Source organism: Gossypium hirsutum, chromosome D10 (assembly GCF_007990345.1).
Source record: "Gossypium hirsutum isolate 1008001.06 chromosome D10, Gossypium_hirsutum_v2.1, whole genome shotgun sequence".
Lineage (NCBI taxonomy): Eukaryota > Viridiplantae > Streptophyta > Magnoliopsida > Malvales > Malvaceae > Gossypium > Gossypium hirsutum.
Window position 1 is genome coordinate 62,439,770 of NC_053446.1, and position 17,243 is coordinate 62,457,012.

The 17,243-nt window shown below is 32.7% G+C and overlaps 1 protein-coding gene across 1 annotated transcript; it reads right to left on the bottom strand.

Annotated features, from left to right (window-relative positions):
- Positions 1–13,971: 13,971 nt before the first annotated feature.
- Positions 13,972–15,995, bottom strand: LOC107930716 (ankyrin repeat-containing protein BDA1). Its single transcript, XM_016862423.2, has 2 exons — positions 15,177–15,995; positions 13,972–15,073 (listed from the first exon to the last, which is right to left on the bottom strand). The coding sequence occupies exons 1-2, from the start codon at positions 15,756–15,758 to the stop codon at positions 14,102–14,104; spliced, it is 1,554 nt and encodes a 517-aa protein (XP_016717912.2). The 5' UTR covers positions 15,759–15,995; the 3' UTR covers positions 13,972–14,101.
- Between the last annotated feature and the right edge of the window lie 1,248 nt (positions 15,996–17,243).

Below are 17,243 nucleotides of genomic sequence, written 5' to 3' on the forward strand. Positions count from 1 at the left end.
TGTACATTTACATATTACAAACGGGTGTTACAAAAATAAGTGCACCGTATTATGCATGATAGACCTAGACTAAGGAATAGCCAGCATCCTATTAACGTAACAATGTCTAGAGAGTTATAGAGGTCAATTCCAGCACCAAAAAAAGCATTAACCCGTAGAAATAAACAATAGCATACAACTAAAATAGTCCCTTTCCAGAATTCATCATATAAAATAAGGAATAACAACGATCCTTGACCTACATTTACACCTATTTTACTTCCTAAACATAAATATAAATTAGAAGGGAATATCCAACAGCCTACTATTGAAACACTAATTTTTGACACCCGATATAGGATACACATGTAGACCATTAAAAGGAAAAGAATTCCTGAAAATATATTAAGAATTGTGTATGTTAAAGTGGTGGGTGCTAAGTCAGATATTGATTGATCGAAGGAAACTGCAAGAAACGCTAATAATACTTGAAGTGCACTCCTAAAATCACGGGGAAAAGTTTTGAATAGAGCTAGTGTTAGGAATAATGTTACGAGGAACACAAGATAGGTTGGAATATAGAAGAGAAGAAAATTCAATGGATCCATGACTGATTTCCCTTGTACCATTGCATCATATGATCCTTTGGACTTTGAGGTATTTTCACCTTGTCAAACTCCACCAGGTGGGTTTAGAGTGGCTTGATAGTGTTGGAACATTGGCAGCAAAACAAAGATGAAAACAGCAAAGTAAATCGAAAAACAGAGCTAAAAACAATGGTCAAATTGTAACTGAAATAATGCTGCTGATTTTTCATTCAAATTTGAAATATATTGGAGTTACAAAATGAATTGGACAGTTACCTAATGACTTTAACTGCTCCCACTTAAGCTATACTAATGTTAACTTAACTTATACACAAAAGGAAGCAAACATATCAGCTTTTACATCAAATTCACATCAAAAACTAATCCTACTAACTTTGTAAGCAAATTATAAATGAACTAAACAAGATTACATAGGAACAAAATGAACAAAACAGATTGCTTCATTCGGTCCAGCTTCAATGCTGCATTCCAAGCAATGTTGTTGCTGCTTGTGAGTTGTGTAGCTGCTGGTCAATTGTTGTACTGCAGGACAAAGTTCAACAGGTAGGTTGCAGTTAGAAGCAGTCCTAAAATGACTAGCAAGGCATTGTGGTCATCGGCTGATATATTGTCCATATTTTGAAAAATTAGTAGTGATGCTTTTGTCACGTACTTGACAACTTGTTTCTCCAACTTACGTTTAAAGTTTGAAACTACTGGAATAAAGCAGCCTTTCAGAATAGCAATGTTTTCTCTGTTATTATGTTGTTGTGCAACACCCAGTGCGGTCAAACCAACTTGATTGGTAGCATGCTTATCAGCCTTGCAATTTAATAGTAGTTTAAGCACCTGTTCAATTGATAGTTTAGGATATAAAAAGCCTAGAATCAATTAATTGTTCACAAAAAACTGCTGCTGAATATAAAAGCAAAAAAACAGAACAAAGGACTTAAACAGAAGCAATAGGAATTCAGAAAAACTGAAGACAGTGACGTGCACCTTTATTCCATGAAGAGTACTTTAAATACTGAAGTAGCAAACAACTTAGAGATATATTAGGACTCTAATAGTATCTTAATAAATCTCCTAAATAAAAGGAACACTACTGGAATTAAACAAAGACTAAGTCTGTTTTTAAAACAGACTTTGATTGACTCAACAACTAACTTATTCAACCAGTAACAAATAATTTCTACATTACCCTTTAACACTCCCCCTTAAGGTAGAAATTCTCCAACACCCAACAATTCTCTCAAATACATGAACTTCTTCGGTGGAAGTGGCTTTGTGAACAAATCAGCAACTTGTTCTTCAGTGCAACAGTGCTCCAACTTGATATCTCCCTTTGTATCCAGCTCTCTTATGAAATGATGACATGTTTCAATGTGTCTTGTTCTACTGTGATAAACAGGGTTTTTTTGTCATTGTAATTGTTGACTGATTATCACAATAGATGGTAGTTGCCTTCACTTGTGTTAGCTTTAAATCATCAAGAATTCTTCGTATCCAGATAGCTTGACACGCAGCAGCAGTAACAGCCATATATTCGACTCTGTAGATGATAAAGCAGTTGATGGTTGCTTCTTTGAGCTCCATGAAACAGCTCCGCTACCTATAGTAAAAACGTAACTAGTTGTACTCTTGCGATCTTCAATGCAACCACCCAAATCACTATCTGAAAAACCATACAGTCTTTGATTGCTAGAGACCTTATACCATATTCCAAATGAGCTTGTCCCCTTTAAATAGCGTAAGATTCGCTTGGCAGCTCCAAAATGATGCTTGCTTGGACTCTGCATATATCTGGACAAGAGACTTGTTGCTTGCAAAATATCAGGTCTACTATTTGTTAGATACAACAGACTCCCAATCAAACTTCGAAACAATTGACAATCAATTTTCTCTCCCCCATCATCTAAACAAAATTTTTGATTGGTGCACATTGGAGTACTCACGAGATTGCAGTCCTTCAAGTTGAACTTTTCAAGGAGATCATTCACATATTTTTCTTGAGACATAAAAATACCCTCTGCACATTGTTTAATTTCTAGCCCTAGAAAGAAACTCATCAACCCCAAATCAATCAGTTCAAATTCGTTTGTCATCAGCCTTTTAAACTCATTCAACAAAGCACTACTATTGCTAGTATAAATCAAATCATCAACATAAAGGCAAATAATGAGAATCTCAGAAGTACCTCTACTTTTCACATATAAATTTGGCTCACTAGGGCTTCTTTGAAAACCATTATTGCAGAAATGTCCATCAATTCTTCCATACCAGGCTCGCGGCGCTTGCTTTAAGCCATATAGAGCCTTTTTCAACCTATACACTTTCTCTTCTTGATTTGTAATCTCGTAACCTTTTGGTTGTTGCAGATATACTTCCTTTTCTAAGGTCCCATTTAAAAAGGCCGACTTGACATCGAACTAATAAACCTCCCAACTTAATTGAGTTGTAATTGACAGAATAACACAAATGGTGTCAAATCTTGCTACCGGAGAGAAAGTTTCTTGGAAATCTAACCCTTCACGCTGCATATATCCTCGTGCAAGCAGTCTTGCTTTATGCTTTTGAATGGAACCATCAGCTTGAAATTTAGTTTTGAAAATCCATTCTAATCCAATAGCTTCTTTTCCATTTGGAAGATCTACTAATTCCCACGTCTTGTTCCTTTCCAAGGCTTTCATTTCATCATCCATTGCATCTCGCCATTCCTTGGATTTGATTGCTTCTTCAAAGATGATTGGATCTTCCAACGTCTTGGATTTCCAAGACGATTTGATTGCTTGCATAAATTTCTTCCAACGATCTCCATTTCCTAGGTGGTGATTCTAATGAAGAAGAGCTTGATGAAGTGGTATTTGGAATTACTGAAGTATTGCTTAGTGCTGTTGAGCAAGAACTTCCATCTCCATTTTCTTGACTTGGATGAGTGTCGAGACATTCACCATCTTCAAGTAATGCTTCTGAACCTGCTTGTAATTCCTTCCAATTCCAAGAGTCTTTCTCATCAAAAACAATATCACGACTAATTAATAGCTTCTTAGATAAAGGATTATACAATCGATATCCTTTAGTTTCAGAGCTATAACCAACAAAGATACATTTAGTGCTATTATCATCTAATTTTCATCTCTTTTGAGATGGAATATGCCCAAATACAATGCAACAAAAAATTCTCATATGAGTTACCTCAAGTTTCCACCCATGCCAAGCTTTAAATGGTATTTTTTGTTCTAGAGCTACTGTTGGAGATCGGTTGAGGATGTACACTGCTGTGTGAATTGCTTCTGCCCATAAACTTTTTGGAAGATCTTTAGCTTTAAGTAAGCATTTTCCCATCTCAACAAGACTCTGATTCTTCCTCTCAACGACTCCGTTTTGTTGAGGAGTGTAGCTTTCTATTAGCTGGCGTTGAATGCCATATTCTTCACAGAATTTGGTGAATTCAGTAGAGAGAAATTCTCCACCACAATCTGTCCACGAGGTCTTTATAGGTTGGCCACTTTGTTTCTCAATACTTACTATAAACTTCTTGAAAACTGAAAGAGCCTCTGATTTTTCTTTGACAAAGTACACCCATGTCATTCTACTGTACTCATCAACAAAGACTAAAAAGTACCTGTTGTTACTGAGAGAAAGTGTTCTCATCGGCCCGCAAAGATCAGCATGAATAAGTTCAGCAAGTTGGGAAGCTCTCCTTGCCTTGCCCTTTGGAAATGAATCTCAATATTGTTTCCCAAATATACCGCTCTCACATACATCACCAACATTTTTTATTGGAGGTAAACCATCAACTAAATTCTTTTCTGACTTGAGTTTCAAACTACCAAAATTTAAGTGCCCATATCTGTGATGCCACAACCAATTTTCATCAAATGATTTTGCCTTCAATGCAAGCTTTTCATCAATTGCAAGATTATAAGGAAAAATCTTATTTTTTGCCATTGGAACACTCGCTAACAAGTGATTTTTCAATTTATCCTTAAAAATGCGGCAATTGAATTCCTCAAAGACAAGTGAATACCCATCCACTATAAATTGCCCAACACTTAGCAAATTAGAATTTAAGTCTGGAACATACAAAACATTATGAATGCAATTAAGACATAGGGAATTAATCTACACAGTATCTTTTCCCTTTGTTGCATGAACAGTTCCATCACCAAGCGTTATTCGACTAGTTACCGACTTATCTAAGTTGCTGAAGAGACTTAATTCACTTGTCATATGATTGCTACAGCCACTATCTATGAACCAAACCTCAAGAGAACACTCCTTAGCACTAAAGTATGCAACGAATAGGCTCTCTGTCTCATCTTCTTCACTATCTTCATGAGCTAGGTTAGCCTACTTCTCTTTAAGCTTGCAAAACCTCTCAATATGCCCGAACCTTTGCAATAGTAGCATTGTTTTGGACTACTATTTTCTCCTCTATCGTCATCTCTATACCGTTGGTTCTGTCTATTGAATTGGCCACCAGCCCTACCTCTTCTTCTCTCACGAGATGAATTTCCTCCACGCCAGTCATTGAAGTTTGTTTCTGTAACAGCCCGATTTTGGGTCTAGATGGAACAATGGTTTCGTGACCACAAATCCGACGAGAAAAAAATTATTTTAAAATTATGACATTGGTTGCATTATGATAGGAAGGTTGCATGAAAATACTGATATGAAAATTTTATCGATTTAGTGATTTATTAAGGAAATGACCTATTTGTATAAATTGTAGAATTTGAATTCTAGAAGCTAGAAGGGATAACTAGCTATGAAATTGTAATACCCCGAAAATTACTACAGTAAGAAAGTAAGATAATATCCCTGATATGGTAAAATAAGGAAATAAAGTAATAAAAAGGGCAATTGAGTTATGTCAACATTGGAAAGTAGATTATGACATATTAATTCAAGAAAGGATTAAATTGAAAAAGTGAGAAAAGTTTTGTTACCCAAGAGTAAATACTCAAAATTTGAGGGGTTAAAGTGTAAATATGAAAAAAGTTGAAGGACCAATAGTGTAAATATTTTAAGGGTGGAATAATCTAGAAACTAAGGAAGATGGATCAATTGGTACCAAATTGAATAGATGAAGAATTATGAGGGACTAAATTGTAATTTTACCAAATTAAGTGATGACTCAAGGATGGAATTTTAAAAGATCTAAAGGGCAAAATGGTCAATTAGAAAATAATGATGATGTTGGAGATATTTTAGATTAAATAAATAAATATTAATTTATTAATATTTAAGTTTGATTTTTAAATGATATTTTATTATTTTATTATTATTTTATTTAGTGTATATATATGGAAGAAAAGATGAAGAACCATCATCTTCTTCCCCATGCAACTAACGTATGAAGAGAAACGAAAGATAGAAACTTTCTTTTCTTTACAATTTGGTCCTTCTACCAAAAATTCACCATTTTCACTTAGAAATCAAAAGAATTTCCATATTCATCAAGAGAGAAAGATAAAAAGGAGACTATGGGGAGCTAGAATATCAAGTTAGATTCAAGAAATAGAAGCTGGAGGAGGGAGAAAATCAAGTTAAAGATTGAAATCAATGGCATAAGGTAAGAACATCAAGATTTTTATATACTTTTGAGTTTGATATTATTGAAAAAGTAGGAAATTAATGTTAAGGTAGAGTTTCATTATATAAGGTTCTATATTCTTGTTATGTTAGTAAAGGGAAATAAGAGAAAGTGATGGAAAATATTGAAGAGAAAGGAAAGGAAAGTGTTATAAATTTAGTTATCAACATTTTACACTAAAACAGTTTTGAGACAGCAGCAGTAGTCTGACTTTGAAAATCTACCAAAAATCGTATAAATGGAATTAGAGGATGAAAAAAATATGAAATTAAATTTTATTGAGTCTAGTTTCTCATAGAAGAAATGGTGTAAGTAATGGAATGGTAAATTATGAGATATAGTAGGTTTTGTGAGATAATGTCAGAATGATTTTGGGTTCCCCTGTACTAACTTTGGAAGATCATCAGAAATTGGAGAAAAATAATTAGAGGCCTAAATTTATATTTTTAAATCATTAATGAGTATATTTTCAACATAAACAAACGTAACATCATTTGAAATCTGTACGAGGAGATAATTAATTTTTAGTGAAGAAGGGTCGGAACTGTCAGACAGCAGAACAGGGATGACTTTAAAGAATAAACTGTACTTATTCGCTAAACCAAAAATTCTTAAAATTTTATGGTAAGAATATATGTGAGTCTATTTTCAGATAAAATTAACGGATATTAATTTGGAGTTCTGTAACTCAATATATAAATAATTTAGTGACTATGACTCAAGTGGACAGCTTTGAATGAATATATAAGTAAATGGTGAAATTATAGATAATGTTACCTATAAGCATGTTATATACATTAAGGATGTGGAATGAAGAGGAGGAGGAAAATATATGATTATTCAACTAGTATGAGTTTTCATTAAAAATGATCAATTTACATGTTTTAGGTTCAGGGACTAAATTGAACAAATGTGAAACTTTAAGAGTAAATTTGTAAAAATGTCAAAAAGTGACCAAATTGCATGAAATTAATTGTTTTATTATTTAAATTAGTAAATTGAATGAAATATTAATTTAGATCAAGATTGGGTGAAAATTTGAGAAAATAGAAAATTACCAAAATGTCCCTAAATTTTGGTATTTCTACAATTTATCCTGGTAAGTTCGTATGAACTATATTCTGTATAATTTTAATTAAAGTGAATGTTATTTGGTGATGAATATTATATAGATATGTGTTTTATTATTGGAATTGAATTATTATTGGTAATATGTACTGTCGAAACCATTTTTATTTTAGAAAAAAAACAAAAATTAGTTATCGATGAAAATTTAGAGTAGCCACCAATCTTTTATTGATGTGTGATTGGATCACCTAAAAATGGCTTTGGTCTACAAGTTTTAGAAAAACGGATCCGGGAGTCGGTTACGTACGAGGAAGGATTAGCACCCTCGTTACGCCCAAAAATTGGTACCTAGTTGATTAATTAGTGTCTTAATGTCGAGAGTTAATAAATACTATCCTTAGTTAAATTAAATTATTTATTAAGACTTTCTCATTTTAAAAAGAAGAATATCACACCCAATGCGTTAGGGCACAACATTTTATTCTCTTCAAGATGAGTTAGTCCAAAAAAAATTCGTGTAATAAAATTTAAGAAAATATTTAATTGTTTAAAATTTATGAAGAAATCGCAGCCCAATACGTTAGGGCACAATTTCTTAAAATCCCAAACATTCAATGTTTCCTTTATTTTTGAAAAAAACCTTTATCTCGAGAAATCAACGTGTCACATCCAATACGTTAGGACACAACATATTGAAATCCCGATGACAAGTTTTATTTTGTTTGATTAAAGAGAAATCCTCGATTGTTAGATTTTACGAAGAAAATCGGAACCCAATCGCTAGGGCTCAATTTTCTTGAAAATCCTAAATACGAGTATTATCTCTATTTTGAAAATTTTCTATTTTTAAATTCAAGTAAAACATGATGCAATGTTATATTGTATGTATACATGTCGCGATAGCAAATACAACAATAATAAATACTACAATGGCATAGAAATAATATAAGCAAATAAATAAATAAAATCATTAAAAAAATCGAATACATACAAAGTATCAAATAAATGTGCAAAATGATAAAAAATGAAAACATAAATCAACAAAGAAATAAATGAACTAAAAAAGATAAAGAAAAGAAAGTGCATAATATATACATTGAAATTAAAAGATATGCACATAATTTATATATGAAATTTTTGGGTTATAAACTTATATATATACAAAAATATATAAACATATATAGATTATAAAATAGGTCTTTAAAAATATATGTATTTGAGCATTTTAAAAAATAAATGTACGCGTATATATATAAATAAATAAATAAATAAAACATTTGCTAAAAGATATATATATACATGTACATATAAAATATATATAGGTTAAAAATAATTAAATAATATCTACGTATCAAAACTAAAAAAATATGTGTATACATATAAATATGTGAAAAATATTAGTTTGAAAAAAAATATAAATATGTACATAAAAATAAATATACACATATATATAAAGATAAAATAATAATTACATATAAAAATTATAAAAATAATAATTACATTATTAAAATTAAGTAATTTTAAGAAAAATATAAAAAAAACTAAATTGAATTGCAAATAAAAAAATCTAGGGTAAATCCGCCAATAAATAAAGCCCAAAGGACTGTATTGAACACGCGTATAATCATGGAGGGACTGGAAGGGCAATTTACCCTTTCCCTTTAAACGGCGTCGTTCAATAGGGACCAAATTGAAATCCAAGGAAAATTGAAGGGATAAATTTTAAAAAATAAAAGAAAGCTAATTGTAAAAACTTTAAAAGGCGGAGGGACTAAAAGCACAATTTTACCCCTCCGCTCAAAAACACGCGGATAAAGTGTTGGAGTAATCGATCGATTTTTTCTGTACGAATTCGAGGTAAGTTCGTATATTTAATAAGAATTAAATTATATTTGATTTAAATGCTTTATTATTATATTTTTGATGATACTACTCTACGAAAATATTCGACGAAGTTTTGGCGACTTATGGATCCTGGTTGAACATTAAGAATAGATAGGATACAAATGACATGTCATTAGGGGTTACCGTGTTTTAGGTGCTGGTCTAGTATGTCCTACCAGTGGCCGAGTTTTCGGCATGTGTTGTGGTTATTTTATAGCTTGTGTGAGCAGCACCGTGTAGCCCAGTTATGGCTTGAGAGAGAGCATTGATACTACGAGATATGAGATAGTAGTGGTTTTGACCATGTGTTGGCACATAGTGTGCGAGATACCAGCATATCCAATATTATTCTGAGTGGTTCAATGGACACAGTGTTGCTATGAGGTTATACTAGTTCAATACGAACTAGTACAGGTATTTATGTGAAATATGGAAAGTGGTATATATGTTTGACATATGAATACATGGCTAACATGGTTGATGATTATGTGTTAGGCTTTTGGGCCAAAAATGGAGTTGTTTTATGCCTTAATTTTACTTACCGAAATTGTGGTTGAATGGTAAGTTGTATTTCTAGTTATACGAACTTACTAAGCTTAATTGCTTACTCTGTTTTATTTTCCGTGTTTTATAGTAGTTCAAAAGCTCGTACGGATTGGAAGTTGTCAGAGATTGCATCACACTATCAAACACTTATTTTGGTACTTTTGACAATATAATTTGGTTAAATGGCATGTATAGGTCATTTTGGCTCATGGTAGCCTATATGTTTTGGTCATGTATTTAGCCATTTGATTTGACATGTTTTTGGTATATTTTGTTATGTATATATGTGTAAATGGCCTTATTATATGTGGTGTAAGGTTGTCATGTGAATGCCTTATTTGTGAATTGGTATTTTGTGTACCAAATAGTTAAGATTGTGAAGTGGCATACATGTTAAGTTTTAGGCACAAAGATGCATATATGTGTTTAGCCATTTAGGTAGATTTTGGAGACATATCTGGCATGTAATTAAGTGGTCAATTGAGGTGCCTATAAGTATCATGGTTGTATGTGGTATTGTAACATGTTATAAGCTTGATATTGGTTGGTTTTAAATGTCTAATTATGTCTTGGTTATATGCAAATTATTTTGTTTAGGTTGGTACCATTTTGGAAGAGAAATATGGCTTAAAAAATGGCCTATTTTTGTCCACACGGGTAGAAACACGGGCGTTCTCAACCGTGTGTGACACATGGCCAGGTGACACGGCCGTGTATCCCCTGTAATTTCCAAATGGAGTAATTCAATAGCTTCACATGGCCTAGCACACAGGCGTGTGGCTTGGCCATGTGACACAAGTTAATATACCCTCTAGGTTTCACACAGCCTAGCATACGGCCTGGCACACGGACATGTGGTTTGTTTGTGTGACCTAAGCCAGTGAGTTACACGGGTATGGACATGGGCTGGAACATGGTCATATGTCCCTATTTCGAATGCCCACACGGCCTAAGACACGGGCGTGTGTTCCCTGCACTTTGAAAAATTTCAATGTTTTCTAAAAAAATTATTGAGTACTTGGTTGAGTCCCGATATATTTTTAATGTCTATTTTGGGCCTCGATGGCTCGTATTAGGGAATATATGATTGATTATGAATGGTTTTTTATTTGAATATGTGATGAACATGAAATGTATGTTTGTTCTATTTTAAGTCCGGTAATGCTTTGTAACCCTGTTCTGGTGTTGGATACGGGTTAGGGGTGTTATAGAACAAAATCAAAAGGGAGGCCGTGAATCAAAAGGGAAAACACTAGAAAAATTCAGTGAAGCTGACGCTGTAGAAGACTATAGCGATGGTGAACTTCTAGTCGCTTCTGTTAACAATTCTAAAGTAAGCGAGGAGTGGATCATTGATTTGAGCTGCACCTTCCAAATGAGTACCAATCGGGATTGGTTTACAACTTACAAAATAGTGTCTGAAGGTGTTGTTTTGTTGGGAAATAATGCTTCATGTAAAATCACAAGTGTTGGAACGATTAAAGTTAAGATGTTTGACGGAGTTGTTAAAACACTTAGTGATGTACGACATGTTCTAGAATTGAAGAGAAATTTAATTTCGTTGAGTACTCTTGATTCAAAAGAGTACAAATACACAGCTGAAAGTGGGGTTTTGAAGATTTCCAAAAGTTCTCTCATTGTGATAGAAGGGTAGAGAAAAACTGTTAAGTTATATGTTTTGTAGGGTTCTACTGTTACTGATGATGCAGCTGTCGCTTCCTCTTCCTTGTCAGATGATGATGTTACTAGACTTTGGCATATGTGCCTAGGGCATATGAATGAGAATGACATGATAGAATTGAGTAAAAGAGGACTTATTGATGGGTAATGAATTTGCAAACTGAAGTTTTGTGAGTACTGTGTTTTTGGGAAGTAAGAGAGAGTTCGATTCACTAGAGGAATCCATAACACGAGGGAAATGTTGGAGTATAATCATTCTGATCTATGGGGGACCATCCAGGGTGCCTTCGAAAGGTGGAACTAATTATATGCTAACACTTATTGATGATTTTTCTGGAAAAGTTTGGGCGTTTTTCCTGAAGCAGAAAAGCAATGTGTTTTCTGCATTTAAGTCTTGGAAAACTATGATTGAAAAACAGAAGGGAAAACAAATAAAACACCTTCACACAGATAATGGCTTAAAGTTCTGTTCTAATGAGTTTAATGAACTATGCAAGTTAGAAAAGATCGTGAGATGCTTGACAGTTCGTCATACTCCACAACAAAACGACATTACAGAATAAATGAACAAAACGATTATGGAGAAAGTTTGATGTATGTTGTCGAATGCTAACTTACCGAAGTTGTTTTGGGCCGAAGCAACCTCTACTACATGTTTTTTGATCAACCGATCTCCATCCGTTGCCATTGAGAAAAAGACTCCACAAGAGGTATGGTCTGGTAATCCTGCTGACTATTCTGATTTAAAGATCTTTGGGTGTAATGCGTATGCTCATGTTGATAATGGAAAATTGGAATTGAGATCCATTAAATGTGTTTTTCTTGGTTATAAGGCTGGTGTAAAAGGGTATAAGTTGTGGTATCCTGAAAATAAAAAAGTTGTAATTAGCAGAGATGTTGTTTTTGATGAAACTGCTATGCTACCTAACTTATCTCTTAAAGACTCTTCCAATAAAGAACATCAAAAGTAGGTGGAGCATTAGATTAATCCAAAATCTACGATAGAGTTGACTTCTCAAGTCAGTACAGAAATTCAAAATAGAGTTGCTTCTTTACCACAATACTCTATCGTCAAAAACAGAACTAGAAGAGAGATTAAACATCCAAAGAAGTATGTCGACGCTAATCTAGTTGTTTATACTTTAAATGTGGCTGAAGATATAGATGCAAACCAATAGCCATCTAATTATTCTGAGGTAGTTAGTTATGAAGACTCGGAAAAGTGGATGTTTACCATGCAAGAGGAGATGGAATCACTCCATAAAAACAGAACATGGGATATTGTGAAACTTTCTAAAGGCAAGAAGGTTGTTTGTTGTAAATAGGTGTTTAAAAAGAAAGAATGTACTTCAAGAGTTGAAGAACCCAGATATAAAACAAGGCTTGTTGCAAAGGGTTACAGTGAAATTCCAGGAGTGGACTTCACAGATGTGTTCTCCCCAGTTGTGAAGCATAGTTCGATTCGAGCTTTGCTTGGTATTGTGGCCATGCATGATTTGAAGCTTGAGCAGTTAGATGTAAAAACTACATTTTTGCATGGAGAACTTTAGGAGGATATTTACATGCAACAACCAGAGGGTTTTATAGTCTCAAAAAAAGAGGACTATGTTTGCTTACTGAAGAAGTCCCTTTATGTTTTGAAACAGTCACCAAGATAGTGGTATAAGATGTTTGATTCCTTTATGACTTCTCATGATTGCAAAAGAAGTAACTTTGATAATTGTGTTTACTTTAAGGAAAAAAATACTCTTATCAAACATATCATTATGTTATTAATTTAAGATTTCTTCCTGTTCTTTTTCCTTTTTTGCCAACAAGTCTTTGACTATGCTAGTAAGGTTCAAACATCGAATTTTGAATGTCCAAATTCGAATTACACTATGAGTAAATCATTTATAGATTTTATTAGATGTATTAATGTGTTAATCTAGGTTTCGGGTTGAACTTAAGTATGATGATAACACATTTTATCCAAATTTATATATATTTGTAAATGATTAACCTAAGCTTAGCCCATATTATATTTAATATTTTTCATTTATTAAAATTTTATATACATCAAACTATTTAATATTTACCTATATAATATATAAAAATAAATTAATATTATAAACTAGAAAATGGGTCGGGCCACTCAAGGCTAAGCCTTAAATATTTGAGTTCAAGCCTTATATATATATATTAAACATATCTAATTTTTTTATTCAAATTCATTTTTCAATTCTTCTAAATTTTGGACAAACCTATGGATCCGGTGAATAATTTAATCTTTAAATAAGTCTATTATTTATCCAAAATATTTTTTTCTTAATTCAAATCATTTTTGTCTAGATTATATCCCATTTGTACTTTATGATTTGAATCTAGAATGTATTGTCTTTTTTTGTTATCAAATAGTATGATTGTATTTTCACCATTTCTAATTTTTTTCTAATTCATAATAAATTATCTTTAGAAAATAAAATTATTTTGTGTAGTAAGGTAAATGATACTGCTACTGTTTGAAATTTATAAAAAGCTAAGATATTAATTTTAATAAATATAAAATTAAAGGTAATGGTCATGTCCATTGTTATGCTACTATGTAGCTTACAAAGAAAACAAAACCTAAAACCTACATTAATTTGTATATGCTATTGATAAATGTATTCAAATTATAACTTACAAAGAAAACAAACCCATTCAAACATGTTACAAATAGATACAAAACAAGAATAGGTTTCCATAGTTAAGTTGGCTTAAATGCCAATTGGACTACTTAATTATTATAATATTGAATGCATCGTTTTAAACAGAATTGACAAAAATTAAGAAATAACCAGTATCCTATGAATACAATAGGGTATGTCCAGCTATAACCACCACTAAAACCATCACCATCACCAACGATAGCATCAATTCTAACAAATAAACTATAACATATAACTAAAATGGTTCCTTTCCAGAATTCATCATGTAGAATAAGGAATAACAAAAATCCTTGAATCACACCTACAAGTCTTTCTCCACCCAAAATGGAAAGAGAAAACGAAGGCAATAGCCAACATCCAACTATTGAAACACTGAGTTTTGACACCCGATATGAGATACACATGAAGACCATTAAAATGAAAATAATTGTTGAAAATATACGGAGAATTATAACTGTTAAAAAGGTTGGAGCTATGGAAGATATTGATTGGTCGAAGCATGCAGCAAGAAACGCAAGTAATACTTGAAGTGCTGTCCTGAAACCATGGGGAAACGGTTTAAGTAGCGCTAGGGTTAGGAAAAAGGTTACAATGAAGACAACATAGGTTAAAATATAGAAAATAAGAAAAAAGGATTGACCCATGACTGATGTCCCTATACTCCCAGGTAATTTCCTTTCATCAATACGTGTAGTGACAGAGTTTGAGGAACTGTCGCCTTGCCAAACACCACCAGGTGGGCTAAGACTGGCTTGGTAGGTTGCAGTTAGCAGGAGTCCTAAAATAACTAATAAGGCACTGCGGTCATCGCCTGATATATTATCCATATCATGAAAAATTAGTAAGGATGCTTTTGTCACATACTTGTCAATTTGTTTCTCCAACTTATGATTAAAGTTTGAAACTCTTGGAATAAAGCAACCGCGTAGAACAGTGATGCTTTCTCTGCTATTACGGTTTTGTGCAACATCCAATGCTGTCAAACCATGCTGATTGGTGGCATGCTTATTGGCTCTACAGTTTAATAGCACTTTGACCATCTGTTTAATCAATAGTTTGAGATATAAAAAAAGATACAGAGTCATGTCCATGAAATAAAAAAGAATCTATGTAATATTAGTTATCAAAGCGGATGAGTCAAACCTCGGGTTGATAATTTCTAGCAGCAATGTGAAGTGCAGTGTTGCCATTTTTGTCTTTCCTGTTTACCACTTCCCAGCAATAGTCTTTCTTCCTAAGTGTTCGAGTTAGGACTTGAAGAGCGTCTAATCTATTGTTCTCCGTTGCAATATGCAAAGCGGTGCAATTCGCTGTTGTTACATCTCTGATACTATCAGGACAAGTCTTCAGAAATGTATCTAACAGACCATCGTGGGTTCCAACTTCACAAATGTAATGCAAAGGAGTCACACCATTTTTCCCTCTAACACGAACAAGATCATTATCGGTTTCTATGAGACGCAACGCCATCTCTTGATTGCCTTTCTCGACAGCAAGGTGAATAGGGCTCAAGCCTTGGTGGTTTAGCTTCCTGGCAAAGGATGGCTTTAAACTCATAATCTCCATTGCAAACTCAATGCACCCTTCGTCTACAGCAATGTGTAATGGAGTATTGACAAACTCCACCTCATCAAAGCGCTTCAAAACATTTCCATCTCTCTCGATTAATGTATACAACTCACTAATATTTCCTGCTCGAGCAGCTCTTTCCAATATGTTATCCATAGCAGGAGGAAGGATCAGCTGAAAGGTTAATGTGATATGTTCAGAGTCAAAGGTTTAAATAAATGGGAGGCGGTAGGTGGACGAGAAAGGCTAATGTATACAATTCGTTCTTTTCGTTTTATATGAAAAGCCTACTGTATCAGGTACAATTAGCTTACGGAAATAGTGGAAAGTTACATATGAAAATCAAGTATACTTGAGTGATATTTCTTTTTCTCGGGAAAAAAATTGTTTGGCAATTCTAATGGCTTTGGTTCAGACTTTCAATTGGTTGCTTTACTTTGAATGGCTTTGGTTGACACTTTCAATTGGTTGCTTTACATTTAAGTCAAACTGAAGCTTTGGTCAAGCATGAAATTGGACACTACCTAAAACATAGCAAATTGCAAGCTCCCAACCTCAACCTGGTTTTTTTTAAACATAATTTAGTACTTATAAGATTACTAGTTTAAGTAACTCTAAATTTAAAAAAGTTATAAAATGGTTTTTTATTTAAGTCACAAAGCTGTTAAAATTATTGTTGTTTGGCCTTCTCTATTCGCATAACCTATACCAACCAAAAGCTCTCATTTACTCTTCAACTTTTCAATTTTTTCATAAAATAACTTTAAAAATTACGAATTTACGAACTAAAATCTAAATAAATTTCTTTTTCAATCTCCACACTTGTCCATTAGATTGATTTGGATCTAACCTATATTCTTCTACTTGTCTATAGGTGTTGATCCGCCATACTGATAGTTGTACCATCGCTTGGAAGTTGTTAGCTAAACTTTACTAAAAAAAACTTAATAGTCCAATTATTTAAATAAAAACTTTCGAATAGATCAATGATTTATATTGTATTTTTTTGTATAATATATTAAAAATTATAGAAAATGAATCGGACTAATCGGGGTGAGAAGGTCAGAACTTGAATGTTTGAGCTCAACCTGGTCACATTTTAAACATGTTTAATTTTTTTTTCTAAACCTATTTTTTTACCCTTCAAAATTTTAAGTGAGTCTTTTAGTTTGGACATATAATTTAATCTTTGAACACGTCTTTGTTTTATCCAAATTTATTTTTACTTTAATATGATTACGTGTGAATTATGTCTAGAATTATTCAAATCTGTGTATTGTCTATTCTTTTTTATTATCAATTAGTATGATCGTATTTGCACCATTTCTAATTTTTTAAATTTTATAATAATTTATCTATACAATAATGACACTGTTTGGAATTTATAAAAAACTAAACTATTATTTTTAATAAATATAAAATTGCAGGTAATTTTGTAACGCCCTGAATAATTTATTTTTGTTTCCGGTAATCTTTTTATAAATATGTGGTTGCTATAGTGGTTAAGTGTTTTGAATGTGTGTTTGAGGTCTTGGGTTCAAGTCTTGCTTTCGACAAACTCTATTATTTTTTTTATTCTAGCATTTTTCCTGTTGGGTGGACTTATGTAATAATCATTGTAAACTCGTATTAGAATGAGCT

Bases quoted from the DNA above. Each gene is read 5' to 3' on its own strand.
- LOC107930716 (XM_016862423.2), bottom strand. From the start codon at position 15,758: ATGGATAACATATTGGAAAGAGCTGCTCGAGCAGGAAATATTAGTGAG. The intron at 15,074-15,176 runs GTTTGACTCATC...TTGATTAAACAG, and splicing joins CTAGAAATTATCAACCCGAG to ATGGTCAAAGTGCTATTAAA.